We start from the raw sequence: 27,514 nt of genomic DNA on the forward strand, positions 1-27,514 counted from the left end.
GACGAAAATAGTATTATTGGATCAAACAGTCGTAGTAATTCAAGAAGCAGTATGACTTCATTCATTTCTTCGAAAACCAATGAAATAGAACAAAATCAAATGGAACCCGCGGAAGTAGAGGAGTTCCGATCCCGCGGATCCATCGGAGGGCATGTTTATTCTTCTTATTATAAAGCTGGTGGGAATTGCTGTATACTTTTTATAATAATGCTACTGTTTGTTTTCTCTCAACTAGCTGCAAGCGGTAGCGATTTTTTCATTGCATTTTGGGTTAACCTTGAACAAGGATACAGTAATAATTTCTCGTTTAGTAAATTACTGAGCATGTCGAATCAAACAACTTATTCAGAAGACGATAGAGACATATGTATATACATTTTCGCTGGATTGACTGTGCTTACAGTAGTGATGACATTAATTCGATCCTTTGCATTTTTTGAACTATGTGTAACTGCGTCTAAACGATTACACGATAAAATGTTTCGTAGCATCAGTAGAGCAACCATGAGATTTTTCAATACAAATCCTTCAGGAAGAATATTAAATCGTTTTTCAAAAGATATTGGTGCAATTGACGAATTACTACCAATGGCCATGATTGATTGTATTCAGATTACGTTATCACTTGTTGGTATCATTGTTGTTATCTGTGTAACTAATGTCTGGCTTATATTTCCTACTTTTTTAATCTGTGCAACATTCTACGGACTGCGAGTTGTTTATGTCTCAACAAGTCGTAGTGTAAAACGGCTAGAAGGCATCACAAGATCGCCCGTTTTTAGTCATTTAAGCGCTACACTACAGGGTCTGTCTACAATACGGTCTTTCAATGCCGAAGAAATACTCATCAAAGAGTTCGATAATCATCAGGATCTTCATTCATCCGCGTGGTATATTTATATTGCGTCGTCTCGAGCTTTTGGATTTTGGCTTGACTTGGTTTGTCTCGTTTACATCATTTGTGTAACAATGAGCTTTTTATTACTTTCTGATGATAAGAATAATGTATATAGGGGTGGTGACGTAGGCCTGGCAATTACGCAGAGTATTGCATTGACTGGAATGTTCCAGTGGGGAATGAGACAGAGCACTGAGGTAGAGAATCAAATGACTTCAGTGGAGCGTATACTTGAGTACACAAATATTGAGAGAGAACCTGCTCTTGAGAGTTTGCCGAGTAAAAAACCTAAAGATGATTGGCCAACCAGAGGGCAAATTGAATTCAAAAAAGTTTATTTGTCTTATTTGCCGCTAGAACCACCAGTACTTAAAAACCTCAACTTCACTATTGAGCCACGTGAAAAGATAGGAATCGTCGGTCGCACCGGAGCTGGTAAAACCTCTATGATATCCGCATTATTTCGTCTTGCTGACATTGAGGGAAATATTGAGATTGATGCCGTCGACATCGGTGAAATTGGACTTCATGATTTCCGCTCCAAAATAAGTATAATTCCCCAGGAACCTTTCTTGTTTTCAGGCTCATTGAGAAAAAATCTTGATCCTTTCGAACAGTATTCTGACCACATACTTTGGTCAGCACTTGAAGACGTTGAGCTAAAAGAAATGGGTCTCGACGAACATATTAATGAAGGAGGTTCCAATTTAAGTGTCGGACAACGGCAATTGGTATGTCTTGCTCGTGCTATTGTGAGAAATAATAAAATTCTTGTACTTGATGAGGCGACTGCCAATGTTGATCCACGAACAGATGAGTTTATTCAGAAGGCCATTAAACGCAAATTTGCCGATTGCACAGTACTTACAATAGCTCATCGACTCAATACTGTCATGGACAGTGATAAGATATTGGTCATGGACGCTGGTTCAGTTGTAGTAATTATTATTTTCATTTCCAACTATTATTATTTATCCGTTGTCATTATAGATTTAATTTATTTCGATCATTTTCAGGAATTTGATCATCCGTATATTTTACTCCAAAATGAAAATGGAAAATTATCAAATCTGATTCAAGAAACCGGAACATTAATGATCGAAGCACTAAAAAATGTTGCCAAACAGAATTACGAACTTCGTGAGCAGTCGTTTGCAACTTTTTAATTAAATAAACATCAAAATCGCTACATTTTACTACTGTCTATTTGCCTACATGTATATTTCATAAATATTCATGATAAAACAAGCACTGCCTAGATTAAGTGGATAAAACTTATCGTTGCTTTCATCTGTAATATTTAAGTGTTTTCATTCATTGTATCTGTTATATTTCATATTTTAATTTTTTAAATGATTGTATTATTTTTGCAATCAATTATAATTATGATATAATAATCAAATTTGCAATTTGCAAATTATCTTTTTCAAATTTTCTGACTGACGGAGATTAGTTTCTCAATGAACACGCTAACTTGATGACGGTGAGTTGCTGAAGATGATTACAAATGAGTTGACAGAAATTATATGTCTCTACTCCCACTATGAATATTTGCTTCTCGATTCTTATCGATTATTAAACGATTTTGCAAAATGTTTTTTTTTTTTATCATTGTAATCTAAGTCCATGCAATGTGTAATAGTTTGCAAGTTTATCAGTCAGCTTCGGCCTTAGTGGCAATTAGTAGACTTATAAAGAACTTATAGATAATTATGTTAAGTATTGCTGCATTAGATAATTATTTGGTATTTTTACTGAAATACATAATTTCATTCTTTATTAATTTTGTTTTATTATTAAAACACGATCGCGCCCGGCTATTCCATCCATATGTTTTGTCAACAGTGTCGCTGATGAAGTTCAAGTCAGATCAATTGCTCTATTAAAACACTAAATTGCTTTTATTAAAATTTATTTTTATATATAGTTTTTAAAGATTTATAGTCTAATAAATCTTCTAATTGATAAATTACTAAATAATAAATTCAGTAAAAATTCAGTAAGTCTATGAAAAATACAAATTAATCACGTACGATATATTTATGTTTGTTGTAGATACAGTCGTCGTCATTGATTTGTAACGGTTGGCAATGATTCGAGTAAAATAAAAAATTCTCAATTTGGACATCTCTCACTAAAAATTTCAATTAATAATATGTTTGGAAAATAAAAAAAATAACCAATATCAAATAACTATAGCTAAATATAAAGACATTTACTAAAATATTAGATTATATCATTATACAAAATTAAAATTGAAAAGGCCTAAAATTAGAAAATAGACCATTAAAGCAATTAAAATTTTTTAAAAATGGAAATATAAACAGAAGTAACAAAGGAAATTAAAAAAAAATGACAAACCTAAATTCAGACAATTCGAATAAAAGACATCAAGGTTATTTGACATATACACAAATGAACAACTCTGAATATAGAAAAGCTTTACAAATTAACATCTCTAATTATGGACAAGAAAATTCAGAAATCTCTCATTAAAGAAAATAAAAAAAAAAAAAAATACAATATTTATAAATTAAAAAATTAAAAAATAAGTAATAGTTCAAAAAAACATGCTTTAACATAACTCCAAACTAAAAAGTAAGAATAAATTTTTCGGAAAATTTAAAATTAAGTTAAAGTGATTGAAAAAAAAAAAAATCATTTTTATGTAAATAAGTGTGGGGATCAGATAAAAACAATTATTCAAGGGTAATATACTCTGCACCAAGACATCTTCTTCGGAAAACTTTCCTGAAAAATTAATTTTTATTAATCATAGGTAATGTACGATTTTTTTATTTTTAGGTAGATTTTTTAGAAAGCTATCTATTGAACGGATCATTATGAATTTTATTATAGTATCACGTTAGTAGTCAAGAAAGAAAAGTTTGATATAAATAACCCTCGTCATTGACTCTAGTCATCAGCGATGAACGCTGCATCAACCGCGTACTCTTATGACCTGGACAATTTGAGCGACGACGAGATGGCGGGCGATTCGTCTCTATCATCAAATTCAGCGTATCATCAAAACGGATCATCGTGTACCGGCGTAATGGTAATTACAACCGCGCAATTAGCCGCGACTCTGGCACGTGCCGGTTCTGATACTCAATCGGCACTAACCCCTCAAAAATCTACCTAAAAATTAAAGAATCGTACATTACCTATAATTAATAAAAATTAATTTTTCAGAAAAGTTCTTCGAAGAAGATGTCTTGGTGCAGAGTATATTACCCTTGAATAAATGTTTTTATCTGATCCCCACACTTGTATACATAAAAATAATTTTTTTTTTTTTTTAATCACTTTAACTTAATTTTGAATTATCCAAAAAATTTATTCTTACTTTTTAGTTTGGTTATATGTTAAAGCATGTTTTTTTGAACTATTACTTATTTTTTAATTTTTTAATTTATAAATATTGTATTTTTTTTTTTTTTTATTTTCTTTAATGAGAGATTTCCGAATTTTCTTGTCCATAATTAGAGATGTTCATTTGTAAAGCTTTTCTATATTCAGAGTTGTTCATTTGTGTATATGTCAAATAACCTTGATGTCTTTTATTCGAATTGTCTGAATTTAGGTTTGTCATTTTTTTTTAATTTCCTTTGTTACTTCTGTTTATATTTCCATTTTTAAAAAATTTTAATTGCTTTAATGGTCTATTTTCTAATTTTAGGCCTTTTCAATTTTAATTTTGTATAATGATATAATCTAATATTTTAGTAAATGTCTTTATATTTAGCTATAGTTATTTGATATTGGTTATTTTTTTTATTTTCCAAACATATTATTAATTGAAATTTTTAGTGAGAGATGTCCAAATTGAGAATTTTTTATTTTACTCGAATCATTGCCAACCGTTACAAATCAATGACGACGACTGTATGTTTTATTGTTTGTATGACGTACTGAAAATTTTTTTCTAATTATAAATAATTATTAATTTCATTGTGTATGATGATGGGTAGTGATTTCGAAAAGTTTAAATATCGATTTGAAAGTTGACATCGAAAGGAAAAAAAATTCCCGAGAAGGAATCAGTATTTCGAATTCTTTAACGTTTGCGTAAGTATTAAGTTAATCAATTATAGAAGCTCGACTTTAAATATTAGAGTATAAACATATTTCTTACTTCTTAAAAAGATGGGACAGCCGAAATGGAGTTTGTCGTAATGGCATACTATTGGATGCTATAATTAATTATAACAATACGATCAAGATCACGGGTAATTGGAAAACATAGTTAAATCAATTTAAACAATCATTGATTTGCAACGTTTTGTCTCTATTCTGAAGACTTTATCAAGCTCTGGAAAATAATATAATAATGAACAAATTTTGTGAATTTAATGAAAATCAAACGTCGCAAATCAATGATTGTTTAAATTGATTTAACTATGTTTCCCAATTACCCGTGATCCTGATCGTTTTTTTTATTTATTAAACTGGAATTGAACCGTATAAAAAATGAATTAATTATAACTATCTATGCTTCATAAGATATTACACGATTGGTTGGAGTACTAGTGTCATTGAATAAACTTGAAATTTTTTTAATGAATGATAAAATTCAACCGACTGCAAAAACAAAATTTAGATTAAATCACAAAAGAAATCGCCTAAAGGCTGACGAAATAGATAATTTGAAGATTGATACTGACCTTGAGTCGATAATTTTTGATAATAATTACGAGAATTGGTTAGATTTAGATAATGAAGATACATTTAAAGAAAATAATTTAGATATTAAGCCTGGTCAGTTTACAGCTATTGTTGCTTAAGTCTTAACGTTGGATTGTCTTAAAAATAGTGTTACGCTCATGAGATCTTTTACAATTTTTGGTCTATGTGTAACTGAGTGTTTTATTATTTTCTGATAAGAGTTATGTCTACAAGAGTAGTGATGTCGGTTTAGCAATAACTCAGAGTATCGGATTAACTGGGATGTTCCAGTGGGGAATGAGACAGAGTGCCGAGGTAGAGAATCAAATGACTTCCGTAGAGCGTGTACTTGAGTACACAAATATTGAGAGCGAATCTGCTATTGAGAGTTTGCCGAGTAAAAAACTTAAAGATGACTGGCCAACCAGAGGGAAAATTTAATTCAAAAAAGTTTACTTGTCTTATTCGCCGCTAGAACCACCAGTACTTAAAAATCTCAACTTTACTATTGAGCCGCGTGAAAAGATAAGAACTGTCGGACGCACTGGAGTTGAAAAATCTTCTCTGATATCAGCTTTATTCCGTCTTGCTGACATTGAGGGAAACATTGAGATCGATGGTATAGATACCGGTAAAATTGGACTCCATGATTTCCGTGCCAAAATAAGTATAATTCCTCAGGAACCTTTCTTGTTCTCAGGCTCATTGAGAAGAAATTTTGATCCTTTTGAAAAATATCCTGATAGTATTCTATGGTCAGCATTGGAAGATGTTAAGTTAGAAGAAATTGGTCTAGAGACTCATTTTAATAAAGGAGGCTCTAATTTAAGTGTAGAGCAACAGCAATTGGTATATATTGCTCGTGTTATTGTGAGAGATAATAAAATTCTTGTACTCGATGAATTATAGATAGTGATAAGATATTAAATACGGACGTTAGCTTACTTGCGTCAATTATTCTTTTTCCAATTATTGCAATTTATTCACGATAAATTTGATTCTTTATGTTTTTTTTTTTTTTTTAAATTTGATAATCATATTTTGCTTCAAATTGAGAATGAAAAATTTTAAAAACTGATCAAAGAAACTGGGATGTCAATGATAAAGGCGCTACAAAATATTGCCAAACAGCATCACGAGCTTCGCGAGCAATTTATTGCACCATGATTTATCCTTTCACTCTAAAGTTCAAGTTCGTAACTTACATTTACTTAAATAAATATAGACACTAATAAATCTTATTATTATCTATGTACTCAATGTGTTTTTTGTTTCACAGATATTCATGACAAAACAAACACTGCCCAGATTAAGTTAATTAAACTTGTCGTAAAAAAGAAGAACGTGATTAAACAAAAAAAATATTTGCCAGCAGATATATTTGGCCTCGTCGTTTTCATTTGTAAAATTTAAGTATTTTTTTTTAACTTCTTCTCTTGTAATTCATAGTTTCATTATTTCAGATAAAGTATTGTTGTTGGAAACAATGGTGACTATGAAATTGATGTTCGATGATTCAATTTGCAGCTGGAGATCATATTATTTCTATAGAAAGTATTGCTAGTTGAGTCATAAAGAGTACTGTATAGAAATAATCATATTCCATATGCTTCAGGGTTGGATTTGAAATCCAAACGTCGGATACCATCGGGACTTTTCGGATCCCCTCCGAGGGTCTGCGACCGACTAACCAGCATGCCATGAGTTTAATGAACCATCTGAAAGATCGAATTATAAAATTGTATAAGTCGGTTCAGTGTTTACAGTTAAACAGCAAAATTATTGTTTGTACGAAATTATTTTCTCTATCGCCCAAATATTTAATAAAAAATTCAATTATAAACAATCGTATCTAATAAACACAATTTAATTAAGAGGTACTTTTAAAAAAAATTTTTTCCATTTTGAATTTTTATTTGTTACCACGTGATAAATAAGTGGTTGAAATTTCGTAGATACTTTCAGTGATAAAAAAGTTTAATTATACTGATGTGAGAGGTAAAATTATCCTCACGGAACAATATTTAATCAGTATGACTGGATTGCGTGACATAACGTAAAAATTAACCGAACGATAAATTTCAGATGATATAAAAATATTTTTTTTTAATTGTAACAAAGTAGACTCTAACTCCCACCATGAACATTTGTTTCTTGATTCTTATCGCTCATTAAACAATTTTGTGAAATGTTCCTTTTATCATTTTATTTTAAATCCATATGATAAATAATAGTTGACGAGTTATCAGTCAGCTTCGGCCTGGTTTTAAGGTGGCAATTAATTACCTTATAATAAACTTGTAGATAACTATGTAAGGCATTACTTCTTTAGATGATTATTTGGTCTACTGAAATACTATATTTCACTTTTAAACGAAATTGCGCCCGGTTATTTGATCCATCGGTCGTGTAAACAGAGTTTTACTGATAAAGTTCAAGTCAGATCAATTACTTCAATGAAACAGTGAATTATTATGATTGAAACTTGTTTTATTAATTATTCTTTTAAACATGTAAAGTGTCATAATATTTTAATTATTAAATTAATGAAAAACAATTCTAGTAAATAGTTAATGTATGTATGTAAAATACAAATTAATCAAGTATGATAATCTTTATGTTTGTTATATATATTGCTCGACACTAGCGGGAGTGTTTTACTGTTGACTTAAAATTTTTTTTGTTTGACATAAGGTAAAAGCCCCAATGGATGATCATGTACCAGTATATGATCACTCCATGTATTTGTATATCTATATTCACAAATATACGTATACAAATACATGGAGTGATCATATACTGGTACATGATCATCTATTGGGGCTTTTACCTTACTTGTTTTTTTTTCTTCCCCATTCAAATTGCAAATAATTATTAATTTAATGGTGTCCAAAATATAGTGTTTGTAAATATTTTATTGTGTATGAGCTAAAGCAAATCAAATTATGGATTCGGAAGTTAACATCGAAAAGAAAAAAAATCCCCGAGAAGGAGTCAGTCTTTTGAGTTCTTTAACGTTTGCGTAAGTATTAATCGATTATCGAAGCTCGACTTTAAATATTAGAGTATAAAAATATTTCTTACTTCTTATAAAGGTGGGTCCTGAAAATTTTCTGGAAAGGATACAAACGGGATTTAGAAGTCGGGGATCTTTTCAGGCCGTTGAACGAACATAAAAGCAGTTTATTGGGAGATAAATTAGCAGAAGCGTGGGATAAAGAGATTCAAAATTATGAAAAAACTAATTCTAAAAAAGTTCCTAGTTTAAGACGAGCATTATTTAAAGTATTTTCCGGTCAGATCGCTCTCTATGCAATTCCTAATATGATAATGGAACTTGGAATTCGGTAAGAAATTTTAATATATAATTATACATCTTATAAAATTGATTGTCGCTTTATACTAATTAATAAACTATCAAAATTTTTTTTGCAGAACGGTGCAGCCGATAGCTTTGGCATACCTGATTCGTTACTTTACAAAGTCAGAAATGAGTAAATCAGAAGCATTTCTGTACGCTGGCGGCGTCATATTTTGTTCGGCGAGCTACATATTTATAGTCCATCCTTATATGTTGGCAGTCTTTCACATAGGTATGAAAATACGCATAGCATGTTGTTCATTGATCTACCGGAAATCGTTGAAATTGTCAAGATCTGCTTTAGAAGAGACGACAGTTGGACAAGCAGTCAATTTATTGTCGAACGATGTTAATAGATTTGACAGTGCTGCGATATTCCTTCATGATCTTTGGGTAAGTCCTCTTGTGACTATAGTTGTTACTTATATGATGTACCAAGAAGTTGGAGTATCTGCGTTAATTGGTGTCTCTTTGATGCTGATCTTCATACCTCTCCAAGGATGGCTTGGGAAGAAATCGTCAACGTTACGACTACGTACGGCAAAACGTACAGACAAAAGAGTAAATCTTACCAGTGAAATTGTCAGTGGGATTCAAGCTATAAAAATGTACGCTTGGGAATACCCATTCAGTGATCTTATAAAAAATATTCGTAAAAAAGAAACTAATGTTATTAGACACGCATCTTTTCTACGAGGTATTACTATGTCATTTATAATGTTTTTATCGCGACTAGCGTTGTTTATTACTATATTGTCTTACGTATTGTCAGACAATCAATTAACAGCCGAAACGGTGTTTATGGTAGCGGCATACTACGGTGTATTACAATCAATTATGACTATATATATTCCACAAGGTATTACACAAATGGCTGAAGTTCTAGTAACAATAAATCGACTTGAAAAATTTTTGATGAGTGATGAAATTGAACTGGTTAATGATATAAGAAATGGAGATTGTATTATGAAAGAAGAAAACGCTACTGAAATAGATAATTTGAAAGGTAAAACTGACTTTGGATCCTTAACTTTTCATAATGTTTGCGCCAAGTGGTTAGATTCAGACGATGAAGATACATTGAAAGGAATTAATTTAGATATTAAATCTGGTCAATTAGTAGCCATAGTAGGGCAAGTTGGTTCGGGTAAAACAAGTCTACTCAATGCCATTCTCAAAGAACTTCCAGTTCATACAGGTACTGTTGATGTGTGTGGTAAAATTGCTTATGCAAGTCAAGAACCCTGGCTGTTTGCTGGCTCAGTGCGTCAGAATATACTTTTCGGACGACCATGGGATGCTAAAAAATACGATAAAGTTGTCAAAGTATGCCAGCTGAGGCGAGATTTCTCACTGTTTCCGTACGGCGACAAAACTATCGTCGGCGAACGCGGGGTAAGTTTGTCTGGTGGACAGAGAGCTCGTATCAATTTAGCTCGAGCTGTTTACTCTGATGCGCCGCTGTTTTTGTTAGACGATCCGCTGAGTGCAGTAGATGCTCATGTTGGTAAACACATGTTCGAAGAGTGCATAGAAAAGTACTTACATGGAAAAACTAGAATACTTGTCACTCACCAGATACAATTTTTGAGTAACGTCGAGAAGATAATTGTCATGAAGGATGGTACTATTATTGCAGAGGGTAGTTACGATAAATTAGTCGAAATGGGAGTCGATTTTGGAAGGATACTTGAGTCAGCTTCAGAGAACGATGAAGAAAAAACTCTTAATAAGTCAAATAGTCATAATAACTCTCGTAGTACAAGTATTAGTTCATTGAGTTCATTGAAGAATAATGAAATTGATCATGCAGAACCTGAAAAAGTCGAAGAAACACGGAGTTATCAGTCGATCGGAGGCTATGTTTACTCCTCGTACTTTAAAGCCGGTGGAAACTGTTGTATACTTCTGTTAATTGTCCTACTCTTTATTAGTTCTCAATTTGCTGCTAGTGGTGGCGACTTTTTTATAGCGTTCTGGGTAAATTTAGAACAAAATAATAGTAAAAATTTCACTTTTGGTCAATTTTCACATGCTGAAAATAGCACTTCCGGATTGTCTGAAAACGACAGATATATCTGCATATACATTTTCAGTGCATTGACTGTCTTAACAATAGTGTTATCACTCGTGAGATCATTTGCATTTTTTGAACTATGTGTGACTGCGTCTAAACGATTACACGATAAAATGTTTCGTAACATCAGTAGAGCAACAATGAGATTTTTTAATACAAATCCTTCAGGTAGAATATTAAATCGTTTTTCAAAAGACATTGGTGCTATTGACGAATTACTACCGATGGCCATGATTGATTGTATTCAAATAGGTCTTTCACTTGTTGGAATAATAGTAGTTGTAAGTATTGCCAATGTATGGCTGATATTACCGACGTTTCTTGTGTGTGTTATTTTTTATATTTTAAGGGTTATTTATATATCAACAAGTCGTAGCGTAAAACGTCTGGAAGGTATAACAAGATCACCAGTATTTAATCATTTGAGTGCTACATTACATGGTCTATCTACAATTCGGTCTTTCAATGCCGAAGAAATATTGATCAAAGAGTTTGATCATCATCAAGATCTTCATTCATCTGCTTGGTACATTTTTATTGCTTCGTCGCGATCCTTTGGTTTTTGGCTAGATATATTTTGTCTTCTTTATGTTACCTGTGTAACAATGAGCTTCTTAATACTTTCTGACGATGATAATAACACGTACAAGGGCGGTGATGTCGGTCTAGCGATAACACAAAGTATCGGATTAACTGGAATGTTTCAGTGGGGAATGAGACAGAGCGCTGAAGTAGAGAATCAAATGACTTCAGTGGAGCGTGTACTCGAGTACACAAATATTGAGAGCGAACCTGCTCTTGAGAGTTTGCCGAGTAAAAAACCTAAAGATGACTGGCCAACCAGAGGGAAAATTGAATTCAAAAAAGTTTACTTGTCTTATTCGCCGCTAGAACCACCAGTACTTAAAAATCTCAACTTCACTATTGAGCCACGAGAAAAGATAGGAGTTGTCGGACGCACAGGAGCTGGAAAATCTTCTCTGATATCAGCTTTATTCCGTCTTGCTAACATTGAGGGAAACATTGAGATCGATGGTATAGATACCGCTAAAATTGGACTCCATGATTTCCGTGCCAAAATAAGTATAATTCCTCAGGAACCTTTCTTGTTCTCAGGCTCATTAAGAAAAAATCTTGATCCTTTCGAACAGTATTCTGACCATATACTTTGGTCAGCACTTGAAGACGTTGAGCTAAAAGACATGGGTCTTGACGAGCATATTAATGAAGGAGGTTCCAATTTAAGTGTCGGACAACGACAATTGGTATGCCTTGCTCGTGCTATTGTGAGAAATAATAAAATTCTTGTACTCGATGAGGCGACAGCCAATGTTGATCCACGAACAGATGAGTTTATTCAGAAGGCCATTAGACGCAAATTTGCCGATTGCACAGTACTTACAATAGCTCATCGACTCAATACTGTCCTGGACAGTGACAGAATATTAGTAATGGATGCTGGCTCAGTTGTGGTAACTAAAATTTTCTCTCAAATGATTCATTTGTAACTTTTTCATTTTATATTAATCATCAAATTCAATGTATCGGTTGTAACTTTTCATATCTTCTGTTTTCAGGAATTCGATCATCCTCATATTTTGTTTCAAAAAGAAAATGGAGATTTGTCGAACATGGTCAGAGAAACTGGCGAAATGATGACCGAAGCTTTGAAAAAAATTGCTCATCAAAATTACAATCTTCACCAACAATGACTTATCACTTACTGCCAAAATTATTTCTATTGTGATTTTTTTTTTATCAAGTAACATGAATGCATCTATACCTCAAATTTATTATTACAAATGTTTTTTATGCGTAATACTTCAAAGAAATATAATTACTTTATATTAATAGCTTAACAACTGTTAGTTTTCAATTTTGAAATTTGTCACCAACAATAACCCTTATTTATAACAAATGCACTTAGGAAAATGTTTGGTTATTATGTTTTTGTAAAAAATTATCCACTTACTAAAATAAGATAAAATTCTTTTCAATACCTATAACTTTCTATATTTTCAGCCCTTTATCACGTTTTGATTTTTTTATCGCTTATTTAAACCCTAAATCTAAAAAACAAATAAATAATTTCATTAAATATCAAAATTATTAATTGAGTAAGTTTAGTAAAATAACAAATTTACAGTTGGACGAGTCCATTTTAATATTTATTTAAATATTTTACATTCACTTTTCCGTGAAAATGAACAATTACCAATTAATAAGAAAACGATATCTAATAAAATCATTGGCATCGCGGCTTTTGACCACTTTTGGTGCCTCTGAATTACAACTTTAATATTTTTATACATTCTGGTATAAATAAACTTTTTATGTTTAAGCTTACGACCAGAGAAATGAGCATGTCCCATAAATTTGTACCCAGCACTATAAAATACAGTTACGGATTTCGGTTTTTTCGGTTCAACTATTTAATTACTTTTAGTTTTATTTTTATCTTCTTTGTTGTTTTTTCTTTTTTTTAGTTTTTTTCATTTTGTGTATAAATAAGATTTAGTTTTTTTTTAAATATATTTTCAACTGGTTTTTCTGCTTTTTTTACTTTGGTTTTTACGTTGTTTAACATTAAAAAAATTTTTTTTATTTTGTTTTTGACAGTTTGAATTTTTTAGAAATAGTAAAAATCCGATAAGGGACACCGAGACATGTATAGCGAAAATTTACACAAAATTTCAAACAAATTAATTCTGTAAAACTTGAGATATCGCGTACGCTAGCTCTTTTCCAGCCTTTAACTTTTCAAACTTTGAATTTTTTTTAGTTTAATTTTTTATATATTTTTAACATATAAATAAATAAATGATAAAAAAATGTATAGTAAAAACATTCTTAGTTTTTTTTTTAATACAGTTCAAAATAACACCTGAAATTTTGTGTCTTTAAACTAAAATACCCCGTTAAGGAATCGTAAATTGTTTAATCCGTTTTCGTTTGTCGGATCTTGTCTTGAAGGCCCGCTAGGATAGTAATTTGGACGCTCAGGTGAATGCTCCAGTGCATTCTTACAGAAATATCATTTGACTCTAAAGTTGAATTTATTACATGATGATGATAAAAGAAAAGAAAAAAAAAGTTAAATTATTGAAACGTATTTATTGATTTCATTTTTTCATGTATATTATTAAAAACTAGAAATTTACTCTGAGGTTATTTGAAATGGTTGATGGAAAAAATAATGAATGAATCTTTATCGATCTGTGAGCAAATTTATTATCAAAATATGGTAGCATACCACGTTTAATAAATAGTACAATAACTTTTATATGGAAAGTTTGTCTGTCAGTTCGATTTAATTATGCGTATTGCTTGTTTAACTTTTATGTAATATTCTAATATTTTCAATACAATTTTAATTTAGCGATGTAACAACAGCAAAAATTTCATTACATTAATTTTAGTAACAATTTAATCATGATTAATAAAAATATTTGTACTCACTCAATTTTTTAATATTTTTTTTCCGCATTATCACGTTAAAAGTATTTTATCTCAAAATTGGAATGCTAAGTAAATTATCTTTATAAAATGTCTACAAAGTTTTAAAAAAACGACTTTGTATATTCTTAATACACTATTTAAGAAATTGTGCAAATAGCACTTAGAATCTATATTATTATCTAAAAAAATTAGATAGACTGATATTATTTTGCCTACATTGAATGTCATGTCATTTTAAATTATCAAATTCATTAAACTCATTTTTTAGGCCTCTTGACTAGATTAAATCTATCGAATTTTGAGGCGATGAATGTTAAGTACGTGCGTTCCTCTGTTTATCACAATACAGTAGTAGACTCTTCATATTTATTAGATTGACATTGACTTCTAGTAAACATTTTATTATGAAAATCATTTCATTTCATCTAATATTACCTAATAAATTTTAATAAATTACTTATTATATGTTGAGTTAAAGTTTTGTTAATTCTTAGCAACGTGATGTCTTCTTTAAATTTAGTCATTTACAATAATAATTGATGAAAAAATATCAATAAATTGCCAAATATCAATGAAGTACATAACGCATTAGTCTAATGTATAAATCAGCTAAAATATTAGGCACGAGGTGAAAATTCATATCTTTTTGACAGACATAAGGATCTAAAATTTATAATTCTAGGCCTTATTGGAATAGTCATTATTGCATCATCGAGCATTGGCAGTTTATCTAGTCTTTACAGCATTAGAGAATGTGGAAAGATTTTCATCGTTACATAGTCATCGAGAATCTGAAATAAAAAAATTATTCAATGAAAATTGCGACAAAAAATGTTAATGATAAATGTTTCAAAAGTTGACCATCGAAATCTATGAATATTCAAATTGTTTTAAATTTATACTTAGAAAAAAAAAATATTCTTAAGCTTGTCAGTTTAATTTTGAATACTAAACACATAGCGGGCGACTTTTAAAACAAACCGAGTTTAGAATATTTTTTAAATACCTCTTTTAATAATTCCTTGGTGACTTTTGGATAGTTATAATTAAACCCAGTTTTCAACAGTTTTCCATTATATAAGTAAAGATGTTTGTTGTAAAGCAACTCTTGATCAATGTATGGCGACAAAGGACTATTTTCTATACCATCATTATTACAAGCTTCTGCCCACGGACCCATGTGTTTATCATTAACTTCTTCAACAACTGTACTCATATCCGTCTATTCAAAATTAATTAAATTAACTTACTTATTGACTATTTTTAAAAAATTTACTCAATAAAAATTACCTTTGCCAACGTAGAAAGTGTATTACCCCAATAGTCATGGTTAATATTAAATAACTCTGAAACCATAGCACTTATAGAACCTTGGGTTGAATCATCTTCGTCAACCACATTATAAACTTGACTAATAGTGTCATCTCTGGTAGCTACGTGCCATAATGCTCTAGCAACATCAATAATATGAACTGTATTCATGTGAAGATTTGGTCCCCACAGTAACTTCATCATTTCTCCTAAATGTTTGTAAACAGCACCAACGACCAGACGCGGAGCTGATAAATAACATAGTTATTTAATGATAAACCATTCAAAAAAGTTTACTTATGTAAATAATGTTTGATTAAATTTAAAATAACTTATATTACCTAGACCACTTTTATCAGCTATTCCGTAAACAATTGCTGGACGGAGTATTGTGTATTTAAGTCCTGGAATGTTTTTTAAATCATTTTCTACTTGTAATTTATGCTTAGCAATGAATGTCCATGGATCTGTTGGATCATCTTCTTTGTGGGGAGCCTAAAATTATATGATTTAATTAAATTTATAATAAAAAATATATTGGTCGAAAAATGGCTTATTTACACAATTATAAGATTTATGAATAATTTTATATTAGATACGAGATTATCATATATTTCTATTGATAAAGAACTTTTGTTAAATTAAAAGTATATCGTGTAAAAAGAAATTTACATATACATTTACATATTTTAGTTTGAATATTTTATAAAAAAAATTATCATTAAAGTAAAAAATCACTGTCAGTGCCAGATGTTTATCTATGTTTGAGATAGCGCAATAACATTTTGGAGTTCCTGTGATATTTTTGACTTTAGTATAACGGATATTAAAATTTTCGTCACGAAAAATAGAGTTGGTTATGCTAAAAAAAAATTCATGGAACTTTCTTCAAGAAGTATAAAAAATATGGAGAAATATTAAGTGACTCAGAGTGTTCAATTTTTTAATTAGTTGATTTAGCACAGTATTAGAATATTGAAAAAATTTTTAGTAAAAAAAAAAAGTAAACCTTAGTTTCATTAATTAAATATTACCTTTTCCGATGAGCTCATATTACCCGACGAAATTTCGACAAACCGTTTGACACCAAGTTTTGCAGCATGTTGAGCACAATTGATGCTCAATTTATAAATACCTTCTCGGTACACAGGATCTGTTTGACCGCTCTTAGTTTCTCCCGCACAATTGAAAACATAATCAATCGGAATATCAGCAACAAAAGCATTTTGACACGAAACTAAAAAATACATTACATTAGTATTGATTCAATAAATTACTGTCTTGGCTAGCTAAATTATTTATAAGTTGAATACCCTACCAGGGTTGATTAGATTAGCACTTTTGAATTCAATTATTGGATTCTCAAATATTAATTGGTGTTTTTTATTAAGCCAAGCAGTTTGTGGAGGTACTTTATCTACTATTCGAATGTAAGAAACTAGTTCTTTTTCTACCAGGTAAGCCGCAAGGTTCCTTCCAATGAAACCACATCCTGTGAAAAAAATATCATTCAACATATTCTTTACAGAGTTATAAACGAGTCATATATATATATTAATGTGAAAGTAAAAAAATTTCAAAAAATAATAAACACATATGTAAGTTACCTCCTAAGATTATAACTCCAGGTTTCCGGTTGTTTGTGGGAGTTGCCATTCTGAATTATCAATTATCATTTAACAATGCCACTATCGGCATTCGTTTGACACGTTCTGACAAACTAAAAAATCTTAGAGTATATTAATTGTTATCAAATGCCACAATAAAATATTATTAAATCGGAGCATTAGTTATTTGAACAAAAAAGATAATTTAATTAAATATCTTAAGTGACACTGGGTATTATTTTTTAGCGAGTAACTGTTAATGATTGAACTTCGGTAGTTGAAATGATCTTTGGTTCACAATGAATTTGATAAGATGTGAGCATGTATGCGTCAACGTAAAGTACGTGTCTACAGTTGTATGCACTATTAACATTCCAAACACATGTGAAGTCACACATGTGAAGCCATACTGACTAAGTCTGGACTGGACCAATTTTTTTTTCGCAATACGCGGTACTTTCGACTGCCGCTAAGAGACTTCAGTAATACGTTGAGTAGTCAATGTGTGTCGCTACTGCAATATTCGATGAAAACCTCACAATTTTCTTGAACAAAATTCTTGTAGATGGCGCTGCTTGGCAGGAAATTTAAGCGTGAAAACTTCCTTTAAAGGGTGGGTAAATGCATTTTTATAAATTTTATTTTAATAATTACTTTTTGAAAAAATTTTTATATGAACTATTACAAAGCTTCTGCAATAGTAAGTCGTATGCTCTTTTTCAGAAATTTTATTTTATTTAATTTTAAAATTTATTTGAGACGTAATTAAAAAAATAAAATTTCTGTAAGTACATTTACTACGGCTTACCCTTAATCCGTAGTTTCATTTGAATCAAAATAAACGCCATGTTAAATTGTAATATCGACAGAGTAAGTCCTGCTTGAGCCGCCCTCTTTATTATTTCAATTAAAAAAACAAAAAAAATTGCCAAAATCTGTCAAATAAACAATAATTGTTATTAAGCTGATAAAAATAATATAATTATGTTTACATATATTAAAATAATGATAAATTATAATTAATTATGGAAATATTGTTAATAAAAAATACTTTTATTTGACATGTGTATTTTGTAAATACTTCGGTCATTAGATCTCACGAGGACGAGACTGAATATGTAATTGGAGCAAGTGTCGTAACATACCGATAATTGGGTATGTACATACACACATGCACATTTAGCTGCACACAAGAATGAGACAAAGTGTCAAACACAAAAATAGAGTAAGTATAAGTATTTAACATACACAACTTACTAAATGATTTAAATCATTCAGACAAAGATAAATTAACAAAAGTACGCACACTTGTGTGTTCTAAACAAAACTTGTTTCATGTGTGGACATATTTAATGGTATGACCGTTGATCTCTGCGTACCCAAGGCTTTAGACGAGCGCTTAGCTCATAAAACTTTAAAAATGTAAAATATAAATGTACTGTTCAACGCACTGTTCACCATTCTTCAATTCATTTGATCGCATCGACATAATCCTGCTGAGATCACGTGTTTATTTGTGTACTGTTTGGGGCTAACCAATTTACTCGTACGCAAGTGATTCAGTTGTCGTGTTGTACACGATAGAGCTCAATTCACGTGCTCATTCTCAATTTACTCTGTGCTAACTTAATTTTATTTTTTCCAGATATTTATTTATCTTGAAATAATTGAGAAAATCAAAATCAACTAATGCTGAAAAAATTGCACGAGGTGAGAGGAGCCATGGCTGGTTTTTCATTACTATAAATTTACAGTAAAAAATATCGTCAAGTATATTTACTTATCCGATTTTTTCATTTATCGCCATATACACTTTTATTTATATATTTCTCATTGTCAATTCAGTGCTTATCATTATTTGCATGACGCAAACATTGTACTATTTTTTTTAATCCCAAAAAATTTTAACTAAAGTATTTGTAAAGTCTACTGTATTGTTTTGTTATTTTTATAAAGTTTAAAATTAATTTAAGTTTTCTACATTCTTTTTTTAACACTGTTAATAACTCAAGTACGATATGATAGTCATGCACTAGCTTATTTTTTCTTACCGCTTATTATTATACCTTAATGTGGCATTTATTTTTCATAGATTAAATTATAATTTTAACTCATGATAGCGTGTATTACTATCTACATTTTTTAAAATTATTGAGATTACAAATATCAAAGTTGAAAAACTATTTGATTTTATTTTAATTTTTTATTTAAAAGATGTATTTTCCTTTGAGTCATTATAGTTAATAATATTTTTCTAGTGAAAAAAACTTGCGATTAAGTTGATTACATAATTGCTGAATTTTATAAATTTACTGTCTCAGTAATTGTATATTAAATGCATATTGTTACTTAGATACACATTTTTTACTCTTAAATAATTTGATTTATTACCATATATTTTTAATTGATTAAATGACATAAACAATAAGTGAGGAATAGCCAGGTGTTTTTTGTTGCCTTGAGAAACAAAATGATTTAACAAGATTATTTATTTATTACCATGTTGGTTTAATTAATAAATAAATAAGACAAATTTACAAAACACTTTAATCCAATAATAACAAATAGAAAATTGTCATTGATCTATTTAATTCTATGTACAATAAACAAGTAAACAAACAAACAATTTTTTTTTTTTAAATAGAAGAAAATAATCTTTATAAATACATGAGTTAGAAAGAAATAGTCTTTACAGTATCTTAGATAGTAATCTAGAAATTCTTATCAACTTTTCATAACTTAATGTCTGTGCTTTTTTTATTTGTGTAAATATGAATTAAATACCAAGTAATGATGGTTTAATTGCCCTTAGTAGTTATCAAGTTTGTCGACACACGATTCCTAGGTCTCAGTAATTTTACTCATCTTAAATATTTTATTTCAATTGCTTCTGAGTCAGTGTACGTTCATCGACGATTCAAGAACAAAAAAAGCAGTTCTCGGTATTGTTCTTTGAATTTAAATTAAATCATTTGCTGTTGCAAATATTATGATAATTTGATAACAATTTTTGATAAATATTATTGAGTACTTGATCATATGTATAATAATTAATTAACAAGATAAATAATAAAGAAATATAATAAATAAGCAATTTAATACTTTACATTAATTGATAAGTTTAGTTGCAGTAATTTAATCAAATGTATGACAATTTAATTCATGAAAGATATTTATAATCACTTAATTACAATGTTTATTATTAGTGTTTTTTTATGTTGCAGATAATTGTCGAGTTAATTGGCTGTGGTAAATTGTGATTAAAGTGTATATAGATATTTTATTGATAAAAATATTGTAAAATGGATTCAAAAGTTGATATTGAAAAGAAAAAAAATCCACGAGAAGGTATTAACCCTTTGAATGCATTAACATTCTCGTGAGTATTTAATTAATAATTATTGTAATTAATTTTTTTCTAAATTATTAAGTGATTTAAATACTTCAATATTTTTCAGTTGGGTTCTAAAAATTTTTTGGAAAGGATACAAACGTGATTTAGAAGTGAGTGATCTTCACAGGCCATTGAAGGAGCACAAAAGTAGTATACTAGGTGATAAATTAGCAGCAGCATGGGATTCAGAAGTCCGAGATTACAATAAAAATTTAAAATCTAAGAAAGAACCGGATATATCGCTTGGTGATGTAAAGGCCAAACATAAAAAAGGCAAGACTCCTAGTCTAAAAAGGGCATTAATTAAAGTTTTTGGTGCTCGCATTGCTCTCTATGGAGTCGCGTTAGCTATAATGGAACTTGTTTTACGGTAAGCTTTTATTTTAATTAACGAAGTTGATTTACTGAAAGTTAATTTTAAATAATTGTATACAGATTACTGCAACCCATTCTCCTTGGCATGTTGATCAGTTATTATCGACCGACAAAAGTGTCATACATTCCAATTCATACTTCCTTAACACTCGGTAGTTCCATCAAGATCCGAGATACCGAAAATGTCTCCAACCATCCTAAGAATGTTCCTTTATTTTCCTATTCTTTATCAAATTATTTGCTAACATCCTCATTATCAACAATCACTCGTTATCACTTAACAAATTACTTTCGATGAAATTTTACTTTAGTATTTATCGGCTTAACTAATACATTTGTAAAATGAAACTTATCTTTACAGGATGCTACAACCAATAGCGCTAGCAAAGCTGCTTCGCTTCTTTACAACATCAGATGTAACTAAATCAGAAGCATTTCTCTACGCCGGTGGTGTGATATTGTGTTCAGCCATAAACATTCTCGTAGCTCACCCGTACATGATGGCAATTCTTCACATGGGTATGAAATTACGTGTGGCTTGCTGCTCACTGATCTATCGTAAGTCATTGAAGTTATCGAGAACAGCTTTAGGGGAGACAACCGTAGGCCAAGCAGTTAATCTTCTGTCAAATGACGTCAACAGATTTGACGTCGCTGTGATATTTATCCACTATCTATGGATAGGACCTGTTGAGACTATTATTATTACTTATTTAATGTATCTAGAGGTCGGTGTTGCCGCAATAATTGGAGTAGCGTCACTATTGATGTTTATCCCTCTCCAAGAATTTTTGGGGAAGAAATCGTCAACACTTCGTCTACGCACAGCTATTCGGACTGATGAGAGAGTACGTCTGACAAATGAAATAATCAGTGGAATTCAAGCCATCAAGATGTATACATGGGAGCATCCATTCAGTAATCTTATGGAGAAGGCACGAAAGAGAGAAATGCGTGTTGTAAGATATACGTCGTACATAAGAGGCGTTATCATGTCTTTCATAATGTTTACGACACGTTTATCACTATTCCTCACGATACTGGCTTATGTACTATCTAACAACCCAATAACTGCTGAGACAGTGTTTATGTTAACAGCATACTATAATATTTTACGTCAAACTATGACGGTATTCTTCCCACAAGGTATTACACAAGTTGCCGAAGCTTCCGTATCAATAAAACGTCTTCAAAATTTTTTGTTGTACGAAGAAATCGAGGTTATTGATAATAATCGTGATTATGATAATCAAAATAAAAGTAAAAAAAAGTCAAATAAGAATGAACAAAAAAATAATTCCAATGACAAGGAAAAAGAAAATGAACCGCTGATTAAAATTGATGATGGATCGGTAACACTCGATAATATATATGCCAAATGGTTGGATTCAGACAATGAAGATACATTAAAAGGAATTAATTTAAGTATTAAACCAGGTCAATTAGTAGCCGTAGTAGGACAAGTTGGTTCGGGTAAAACGAGCTTACTCAATGCCATTCTCAAAGAACTTCCAGCTCACGAGGGTACTGTTGATGTGAATGGTAAAATTGGTTATGCGAGTCAAGAACCCTGGCTGTTTGCTGGCTCAGTGCGTCAGAATATACTTTTCGGACGACCATGGGATGCTAAAAAATACGATAAAGTTGTCAAAGTATGCCAGCTGAGGCGAGATTTCTCACTGTTTCCGTACGGCGACAAAACTATCGTCGGCGAACGCGGGGTAAGTTTGTCTGGTGGACAGAGAGCTCGTATCAATTTAGCTCGAGCTGTTTACTCTGATGCGCCGCTGTTTTTGTTAGACGATCCGCTGAGTGCAGTAGATGCTCATGTTGGTAAACACATGTTCGAAGAGTGCATAGAAAAGTACTTACATGGAAAAACTAGAATACTTGTCACTCACCAGATACAATTTTTGAGTAACGTCGAGAAGATAATTGTCATGAAGGATGGTACTATTATTGCAGAGGGTAGTTACGATAAATTAGTCGAAATGGGAGTCGATTTTGGTCGATTACTCGAGTCTACACAAAAAGAGGAGACAGAAGGTTCTCTGCCTCTATCAAAAAGCCGTAGTAGTTCTCGACATGCAAGTGTCACATCCTTAAGTTCATTCATGACTAACGAGACTACGGGTCAAGGCCAAGCTGAACCTGAGGAAGTTGCTGAGACGCGTACGAGAGGAACTATTGGAGGACATGTTTACAGTTCATATTTAAAAGCTGGCGGTAATTGCTGTGTTGTTCTGACAGTACTGATGTTGTACGTGGGAGCTCAATTAGCAGCAAGTGGAGGAGATTATTTTGTAGCGTTTTGGGTAAATTTGGAGCAAGACAACAGTCAAAATTTTACTTTCAGTGGTTTATTCCGAAATGCCAGCCAACCGAACGAAGAAAAAACATCTGGCTTATCAGAACAGGATAGATATATATGCATATACATTTTCAGTGCATTGACAGTGATGACAGTAGTGATAACGCTTGTACGATCATTTGCATTCTTTGAACTATGTGTACGTGCTTCTAAGCGCTTACATGATAAAATGTTCCGTAGTATCAGCCGTGCAACAATGAGGTTTTTCAACACAAACACATCGGGACGTGTTTTGAATCGTTTCTCTAAAGATATGGGTGCTATTGATGAACTACTGCCTATCGCCATGATTGATTGTATTCAAATAGGTCTTTCACTTGTTGGAATAATTGTTGTTGTTAGTAATGCAGAAAAATGGCTACTGGTACCGACAGTTATAATTGGTGTAATATTTTATGGATTAAGAGTAATTTATTTATCAACAAGTCGTAGTATAAAACGACTGGAAGGTATCACAAGATCACCAGTATTTAATCATTTAAGCGCAACATTACAGGGCCTACCGACAATACGTTCCTTTGATGCAGAAGAAATTTTGACTAAAGAGTTTGATCACCATCAAGATCTTCATTCATCTGCGTGGTATATTTTTATTGCATCATCTCGTGCCTTTGGCTTCTGGCTTGATATATTTTGCCTTATTTACATAGCCTGTGTGACAATAAGCTTTTTAGTTTTATCTGATAGTGAAAATAAAGGGTTCAAAGGTGGTGATGTCGGTTTAGCAATAACCCAGAGTATCGGATTAACTGGGATGTTCCAGTGGGGAATGAGACAGAGTGCCGAGGTAGAGAATCAAATGACTTCAGTAGAGCGTGTACTTGAGTACACAAATATTGAAAGCGAACCTGCTCTTGAGAGTTTGCCAGATAAGAAGCCTAAAGATGACTGGCCACCTAGAGGTAAAGTTGAATTCAAAAACGTTTACTTATCTTATTCACCGCTAGAACCACCCGTACTCAAGAATCTCAACTTTACTATTGAGCCGCGTGAAAAGATAGGAATTGTCGGACGTACTGGAGATGGAAAAGTTTCACTGATATCAGCTTTATTCCGTCTTGCTGACATTGAGGGAAACATTGAGATCGATGATATAGATACAGGTGAAATTGGACTCCATGATTTTCGTGTCAAAATAAGTATATTTCCTGAGAAACCGTTTTTGTTCTCCGGTACATTAAGAAGAAATATCGATCCTTTTGGACAGTACCCTGATAGCATTCTGTGGTCAGCGTTGGAAGATGTAGAACTGAAAGAAATGGGTCTTGAGGGTCATGTCAATGAAGGACGTTCTAATTTAAGTGTAGGCCAACGACAACTAGTTTGTCTTGCACGTGCTATTGTAAGAAATAATAAAGTTCTTGTACTCGATGAGGCGACAGCCAATGTTGATCCACGGACAGATGAGTTTATTCAGAAGGCTATTAGACGTAAATTTGCCGATTGTACCGTACTTACTATTGCACATCGACTTAATACCGTCATGGACAGCGACAGGATATTAGTCATGGACGCTGGATCAGCGGTGGTAAATATTATTTTTTACTTCAATAATTATCAGCCATTATTACTTTCCATAATTATACTCTCACATTATAATGTAAGTTATTATTTTAGTGATAAAGATAATTCATTTCTATTTATGCTTCAGGAATTTGATCATCCACATGTTTTACTTCAAAACGAGAATGGGTATTTATCTAAAATGGTTCATGAAACTGGCTCAACAATGATAGAGGCACTTAAAAACGTCGCCAAACAAAATTATGAACTGCGTAAGCCACCTGTCACAACTACACTTTGATACTAATGTTTGTACTCTAAATATTTAATTTTGTAATCTAATTTTTTTTTTAAATCAACAAATCGTTATGATTATTGGTAGTAATGATAACGATAACGAATTTATACTTCATATTTGAGGTCTTTTTTTTTTAATATTTATACTAAAAAAATAAATACAATAATATATATTAAACGTGCCTTAACAGATGACGATAAAAAATGAATAAATTGTACTTAGTAATTTGTTAATGATCATAAATTTATTATTGTTTACTTGCTGCATATAAATGTCGGTGATTTGGCTATTTTGACAAACGTCAACAGTTGTTTAAAAATTTACTCTGTCATTTAATTAGGGGGCATCCATAAATTACGTGAGGCATTTTTGAAAATTTTTTGACCCCCCCTCCCCCCTTGATAAGATTTCGTAAGATTTTCCCCAACTCCCTCCCCCCTCCCCTAATCTCACGCGAGATTCTTCAAAATTTATGTTTTGGCTGTAAACGTGTTGGATTATTGAGGAAAAAAAAGCGCCATTCGGCTACACCCGACATGGATAGGTAGATTTCTTGTTTGAATATTGAAAAAAACACGTTATTAAAAGGCCGTAATGTCCTAAAATTTATTTTCTATTATATTTTTGCAAATAACGACATGAGATTGACTATAACAAATAGATATTCAAAGACATCTACCTAAAAAATCGGATTTTTTACAGATAAAAGTCATTTGATGACAAAAGCTAAAATTGGGTGGACATCAATGACCCATAATCCGATTGCCTAGACCTAGTATTGGACACAATTCTTTTACCCAGAATTCGTTTGCCCAGATTTCTATGATACAGTGTATCTTTTACCCAGAGTTCCAATTATACAGAATTTCTATTACACAGGCATCCGATAACACATAATATCTTTTACTCAGTAATTCATTTACACAGGTTTCTTTTGCCCAAACTCTTCAATTTGATCTCAGTAGTTCTTGCAATAAATAGCGCCAGCATAACTAATTATAATTTGAAAACATTTTTTTTATTTTAACAATTGACGAATCAGAGCCGCCTTATTATTTAATATTTCCACGTCGTACATTTAATTTTTTAATGCTCAAAATTATAATACTATGTATCTGCATAACTTTACCTTTTGTATAAGTTGCAAAAAACAAAAAAAAAATTTTTTTTGAAATTCAAAATTTCTTATTTTTGAAAAAACAAAAAACAGTGTTCTCAAATTTTCAGAATCTTTTAAGATCAGTACAAGGTATTATACGAAAAAAATTGAACCAAAATTTTAATCTCAATCGTCATTTTTGACGATTTTCAAAAATTCAAAATTTTTTCCCAAAATATTTTTTTTTTTTCAATATCACCAAGTGTCCCTTTTTAAACAAACGAAAGGCCATTCCTGTATCTATAATAGCGTTCGAGATATTACAAAAATGAAATTCAAAAGCTGTAAAAAATCGCGAAATTTTGAATTTGCATATCTTTTGAAAATTTTTTTTTTTATTTTTTTTTCTTTTGTCGATTATTGGTCGATTTGACATGGAATGACCCAGGAGTTTAACAAATGTTACAGAAAAATAAGGCGGCTCTGATTTGTTAATTGTTGAAATAAAAAAAATGTTTTCAAATTATAATTAGTTATGCTGGCGCTATTTATTGCAAGAACTACTGAGATCAAATTAAAGAGTCTGGGCAAAAGAAACCTGTGTAAATGAATTACTGAGTAAAAGATATCATGTTTTATCGGATGCCTTTGTAATAGAAATTCTGTAAAATTGGAACTTTGGGTAAAAGATGCACTGTATCATAAAAATCTGGACAAACGAATTCTGGGTGAAAGAATTGTGTCCAATACTAGGTCTGGGCAATCGGATTATGGGTCATTGATGTCCACCCCTAAAATTTAATTTATTCTTGATTTTTTTTGAATTTTCTTAACTATGAAATAAATTGAAAAAAGTATTAAAAATCGACGAACAATAGCTTAAATTGAAGATAATTAAGCATATTATGACAAAATTTTATTAAAATTACGACATGAGACCGGCTACCACCGATAGATTTCTAAATAAATCTACCTAAAAAATTAGTGAATCCTATCGATCAATAATCAAATTAAACAATCGAGCGCTACTTTGCTGCTCTGAAGGGTTCAGACGAATACGACAAACACTATTGTGTCAAATTTGGCCATATTT

General features: G+C 31.2%; 5 protein-coding genes across 9 annotated transcripts; 4 read left to right on the forward strand and 1 right to left on the reverse strand.

The window, feature by feature from the left end:
• Positions 1–6: 6 nt before the first annotated feature.
• LOC123274579 (probable multidrug resistance-associated protein lethal(2)03659) lies at positions 7–2,180 on the forward strand. Its single transcript, XM_044742263.1, has 2 exons — positions 7–1,836; positions 1,915–2,180. The coding sequence occupies exons 1-2, from the start codon at positions 52–54 to the stop codon at positions 2,062–2,064; spliced, it is 1,935 nt and encodes a 644-aa protein (XP_044598198.1). The 5' UTR covers positions 7–51; the 3' UTR covers positions 2,065–2,180.
• A 1,647-nt stretch (positions 2,181–3,827) lies between these two features.
• On the forward strand, positions 3,828–6,490 carry LOC123274580 (probable multidrug resistance-associated protein lethal(2)03659). Its single transcript, XM_044742264.1, has 4 exons — positions 3,828–3,956; positions 5,530–5,676; positions 5,786–5,963; positions 6,012–6,490. The coding sequence occupies exons 1-4, from the start codon at positions 3,828–3,830 to the stop codon at positions 6,473–6,475; spliced, it is 918 nt and encodes a 305-aa protein (XP_044598199.1). The 3' UTR covers positions 6,476–6,490.
• A 1,916-nt stretch (positions 6,491–8,406) lies between these two features.
• On the forward strand, positions 8,407–12,817 carry LOC123274588 (probable multidrug resistance-associated protein lethal(2)03659). The gene is made up of 4 exons (XM_044742277.1): positions 8,407–8,588; positions 8,662–8,913; positions 9,002–12,476; positions 12,582–12,817. Exons 1-4 carry the CDS (start codon positions 8,512–8,514, stop codon positions 12,714–12,716), a joined length of 3,939 nt encoding a protein of 1,312 aa, XP_044598212.1. The 5' UTR covers positions 8,407–8,511; the 3' UTR covers positions 12,717–12,817.
• A 1,394-nt stretch (positions 12,818–14,211) lies between these two features.
• Positions 14,212–17,828, reverse strand: LOC123274590. The gene is made up of 7 exons (XM_044742278.1): positions 17,382–17,828; positions 17,093–17,266; positions 16,809–17,011; positions 16,116–16,269; positions 15,754–16,022; positions 15,470–15,685; positions 14,212–15,254 (listed from the first exon to the last, which is right to left on the reverse strand). The coding sequence occupies exons 1-7, from the start codon at positions 17,428–17,430 to the stop codon at positions 15,201–15,203; spliced, it is 1,119 nt and encodes a 372-aa protein (XP_044598213.1). The 5' UTR covers positions 17,431–17,828; the 3' UTR covers positions 14,212–15,200.
• A 552-nt stretch (positions 17,829–18,380) lies between these two features.
• On the forward strand, positions 18,381–25,454 carry LOC123274587 (probable multidrug resistance-associated protein lethal(2)03659). Of its 5 annotated transcripts, none has more exons than XM_044742272.1 (6): positions 18,381–18,606; positions 19,027–19,091; positions 20,606–20,760; positions 20,840–21,145; positions 21,512–25,049; positions 25,173–25,454. In XM_044742272.1, the coding sequence occupies exons 3-6, from the start codon at positions 20,684–20,686 to the stop codon at positions 25,323–25,325; spliced, it is 4,074 nt and encodes a 1,357-aa protein (XP_044598207.1). In that variant the 5' UTR covers positions 18,381–18,606; positions 19,027–19,091; positions 20,606–20,683; the 3' UTR covers positions 25,326–25,454. The 5 variants fall into 5 exon arrangements, with proteins under 5 accessions (XP_044598207.1, XP_044598208.1, XP_044598209.1 ...); XM_044742273.1 differs by lacking the exon at positions 18,381–18,606 and adding an exon at positions 18,642–18,927; XM_044742274.1 differs by lacking the exons at positions 18,381–18,606; positions 19,027–19,091 and adding an exon at positions 19,112–19,134.
• The last annotated feature ends 2,060 nt before the right edge of the window (positions 25,455–27,514 follow it).

This window comes from Cotesia glomerata, unplaced genomic scaffold (genome assembly GCF_020080835.1).
Source record: "Cotesia glomerata isolate CgM1 unplaced genomic scaffold, MPM_Cglom_v2.3 scaffold_44, whole genome shotgun sequence".
NCBI lineage: Eukaryota > Metazoa > Arthropoda > Insecta > Hymenoptera > Braconidae > Cotesia > Cotesia glomerata.

Bases quoted from the DNA above. Each gene is read 5' to 3' on its own strand.
- LOC123274587 (XM_044742272.1), top strand. From the start codon at position 20,684: ATGGATTCAAAAGTTGATATTGAAAAGAAAAAAAATCCACGAGAAGGT. The intron at 20,761-20,839 runs GTGAGTATTTAA...AATATTTTTCAG, and splicing joins TTGAATGCATTAACATTCTC to TTGGGTTCTAAAAATTTTTT. The intron at 21,146-21,511 runs GTAAGCTTTTAT...TTATCTTTACAG, and splicing joins ATAATGGAACTTGTTTTACG to GATGCTACAACCAATAGCGC.
- LOC123274588 (XM_044742277.1), top strand. From the start codon at position 8,512: ATGGATTCGGAAGTTAACATCGAAAAGAAAAAAAATCCCCGAGAAGGA. The intron at 8,589-8,661 runs GTAAGTATTAAT...CTTCTTATAAAG, and splicing joins TTGAGTTCTTTAACGTTTGC to GTGGGTCCTGAAAATTTTCT. The intron at 12,477-12,581 runs GTAACTAAAATT...TTCTGTTTTCAG, and splicing joins TGGATGCTGGCTCAGTTGTG to GAATTCGATCATCCTCATAT.
- LOC123274579 (XM_044742263.1), top strand. From the start codon at position 52: ATGACTTCATTCATTTCTTCGAAAACCAATGAAATAGAACAAAATCAA. The intron at 1,837-1,914 runs GTAATTATTATT...GATCATTTTCAG, and splicing joins TGGACGCTGGTTCAGTTGTA to GAATTTGATCATCCGTATAT.
- LOC123274590 (XM_044742278.1), bottom strand. From the start codon at position 17,430: ATGGCAACTCCCACAAACAACCGGAAACCTGGAGTTATAATCTTAGGA. The intron at 16,270-16,808 runs GTAATATTTAAT...ATATAATTTTAG, and splicing joins ATATGAGCTCATCGGAAAAG to GCTCCCCACAAAGAAGATGA. The intron at 15,255-15,469 runs GTATTTAAAAAA...TTTTTATTTCAG, and splicing joins CCAAGGAATTATTAAAAGAG to ATTCTCGATGACTATGTAAC.
- LOC123274580 (XM_044742264.1), top strand. From the start codon at position 3,828: ATGAACGCTGCATCAACCGCGTACTCTTATGACCTGGACAATTTGAGC. The intron at 5,677-5,785 runs GTTGCTTAAGTC...TTTTCTGATAAG, and splicing joins CTGGTCAGTTTACAGCTATT to AGTTATGTCTACAAGAGTAG. The intron at 5,964-6,011 runs GTAAAAAACTTA...AAATTTAATTCA, and splicing joins TGCTATTGAGAGTTTGCCGA to AAAAAGTTTACTTGTCTTAT.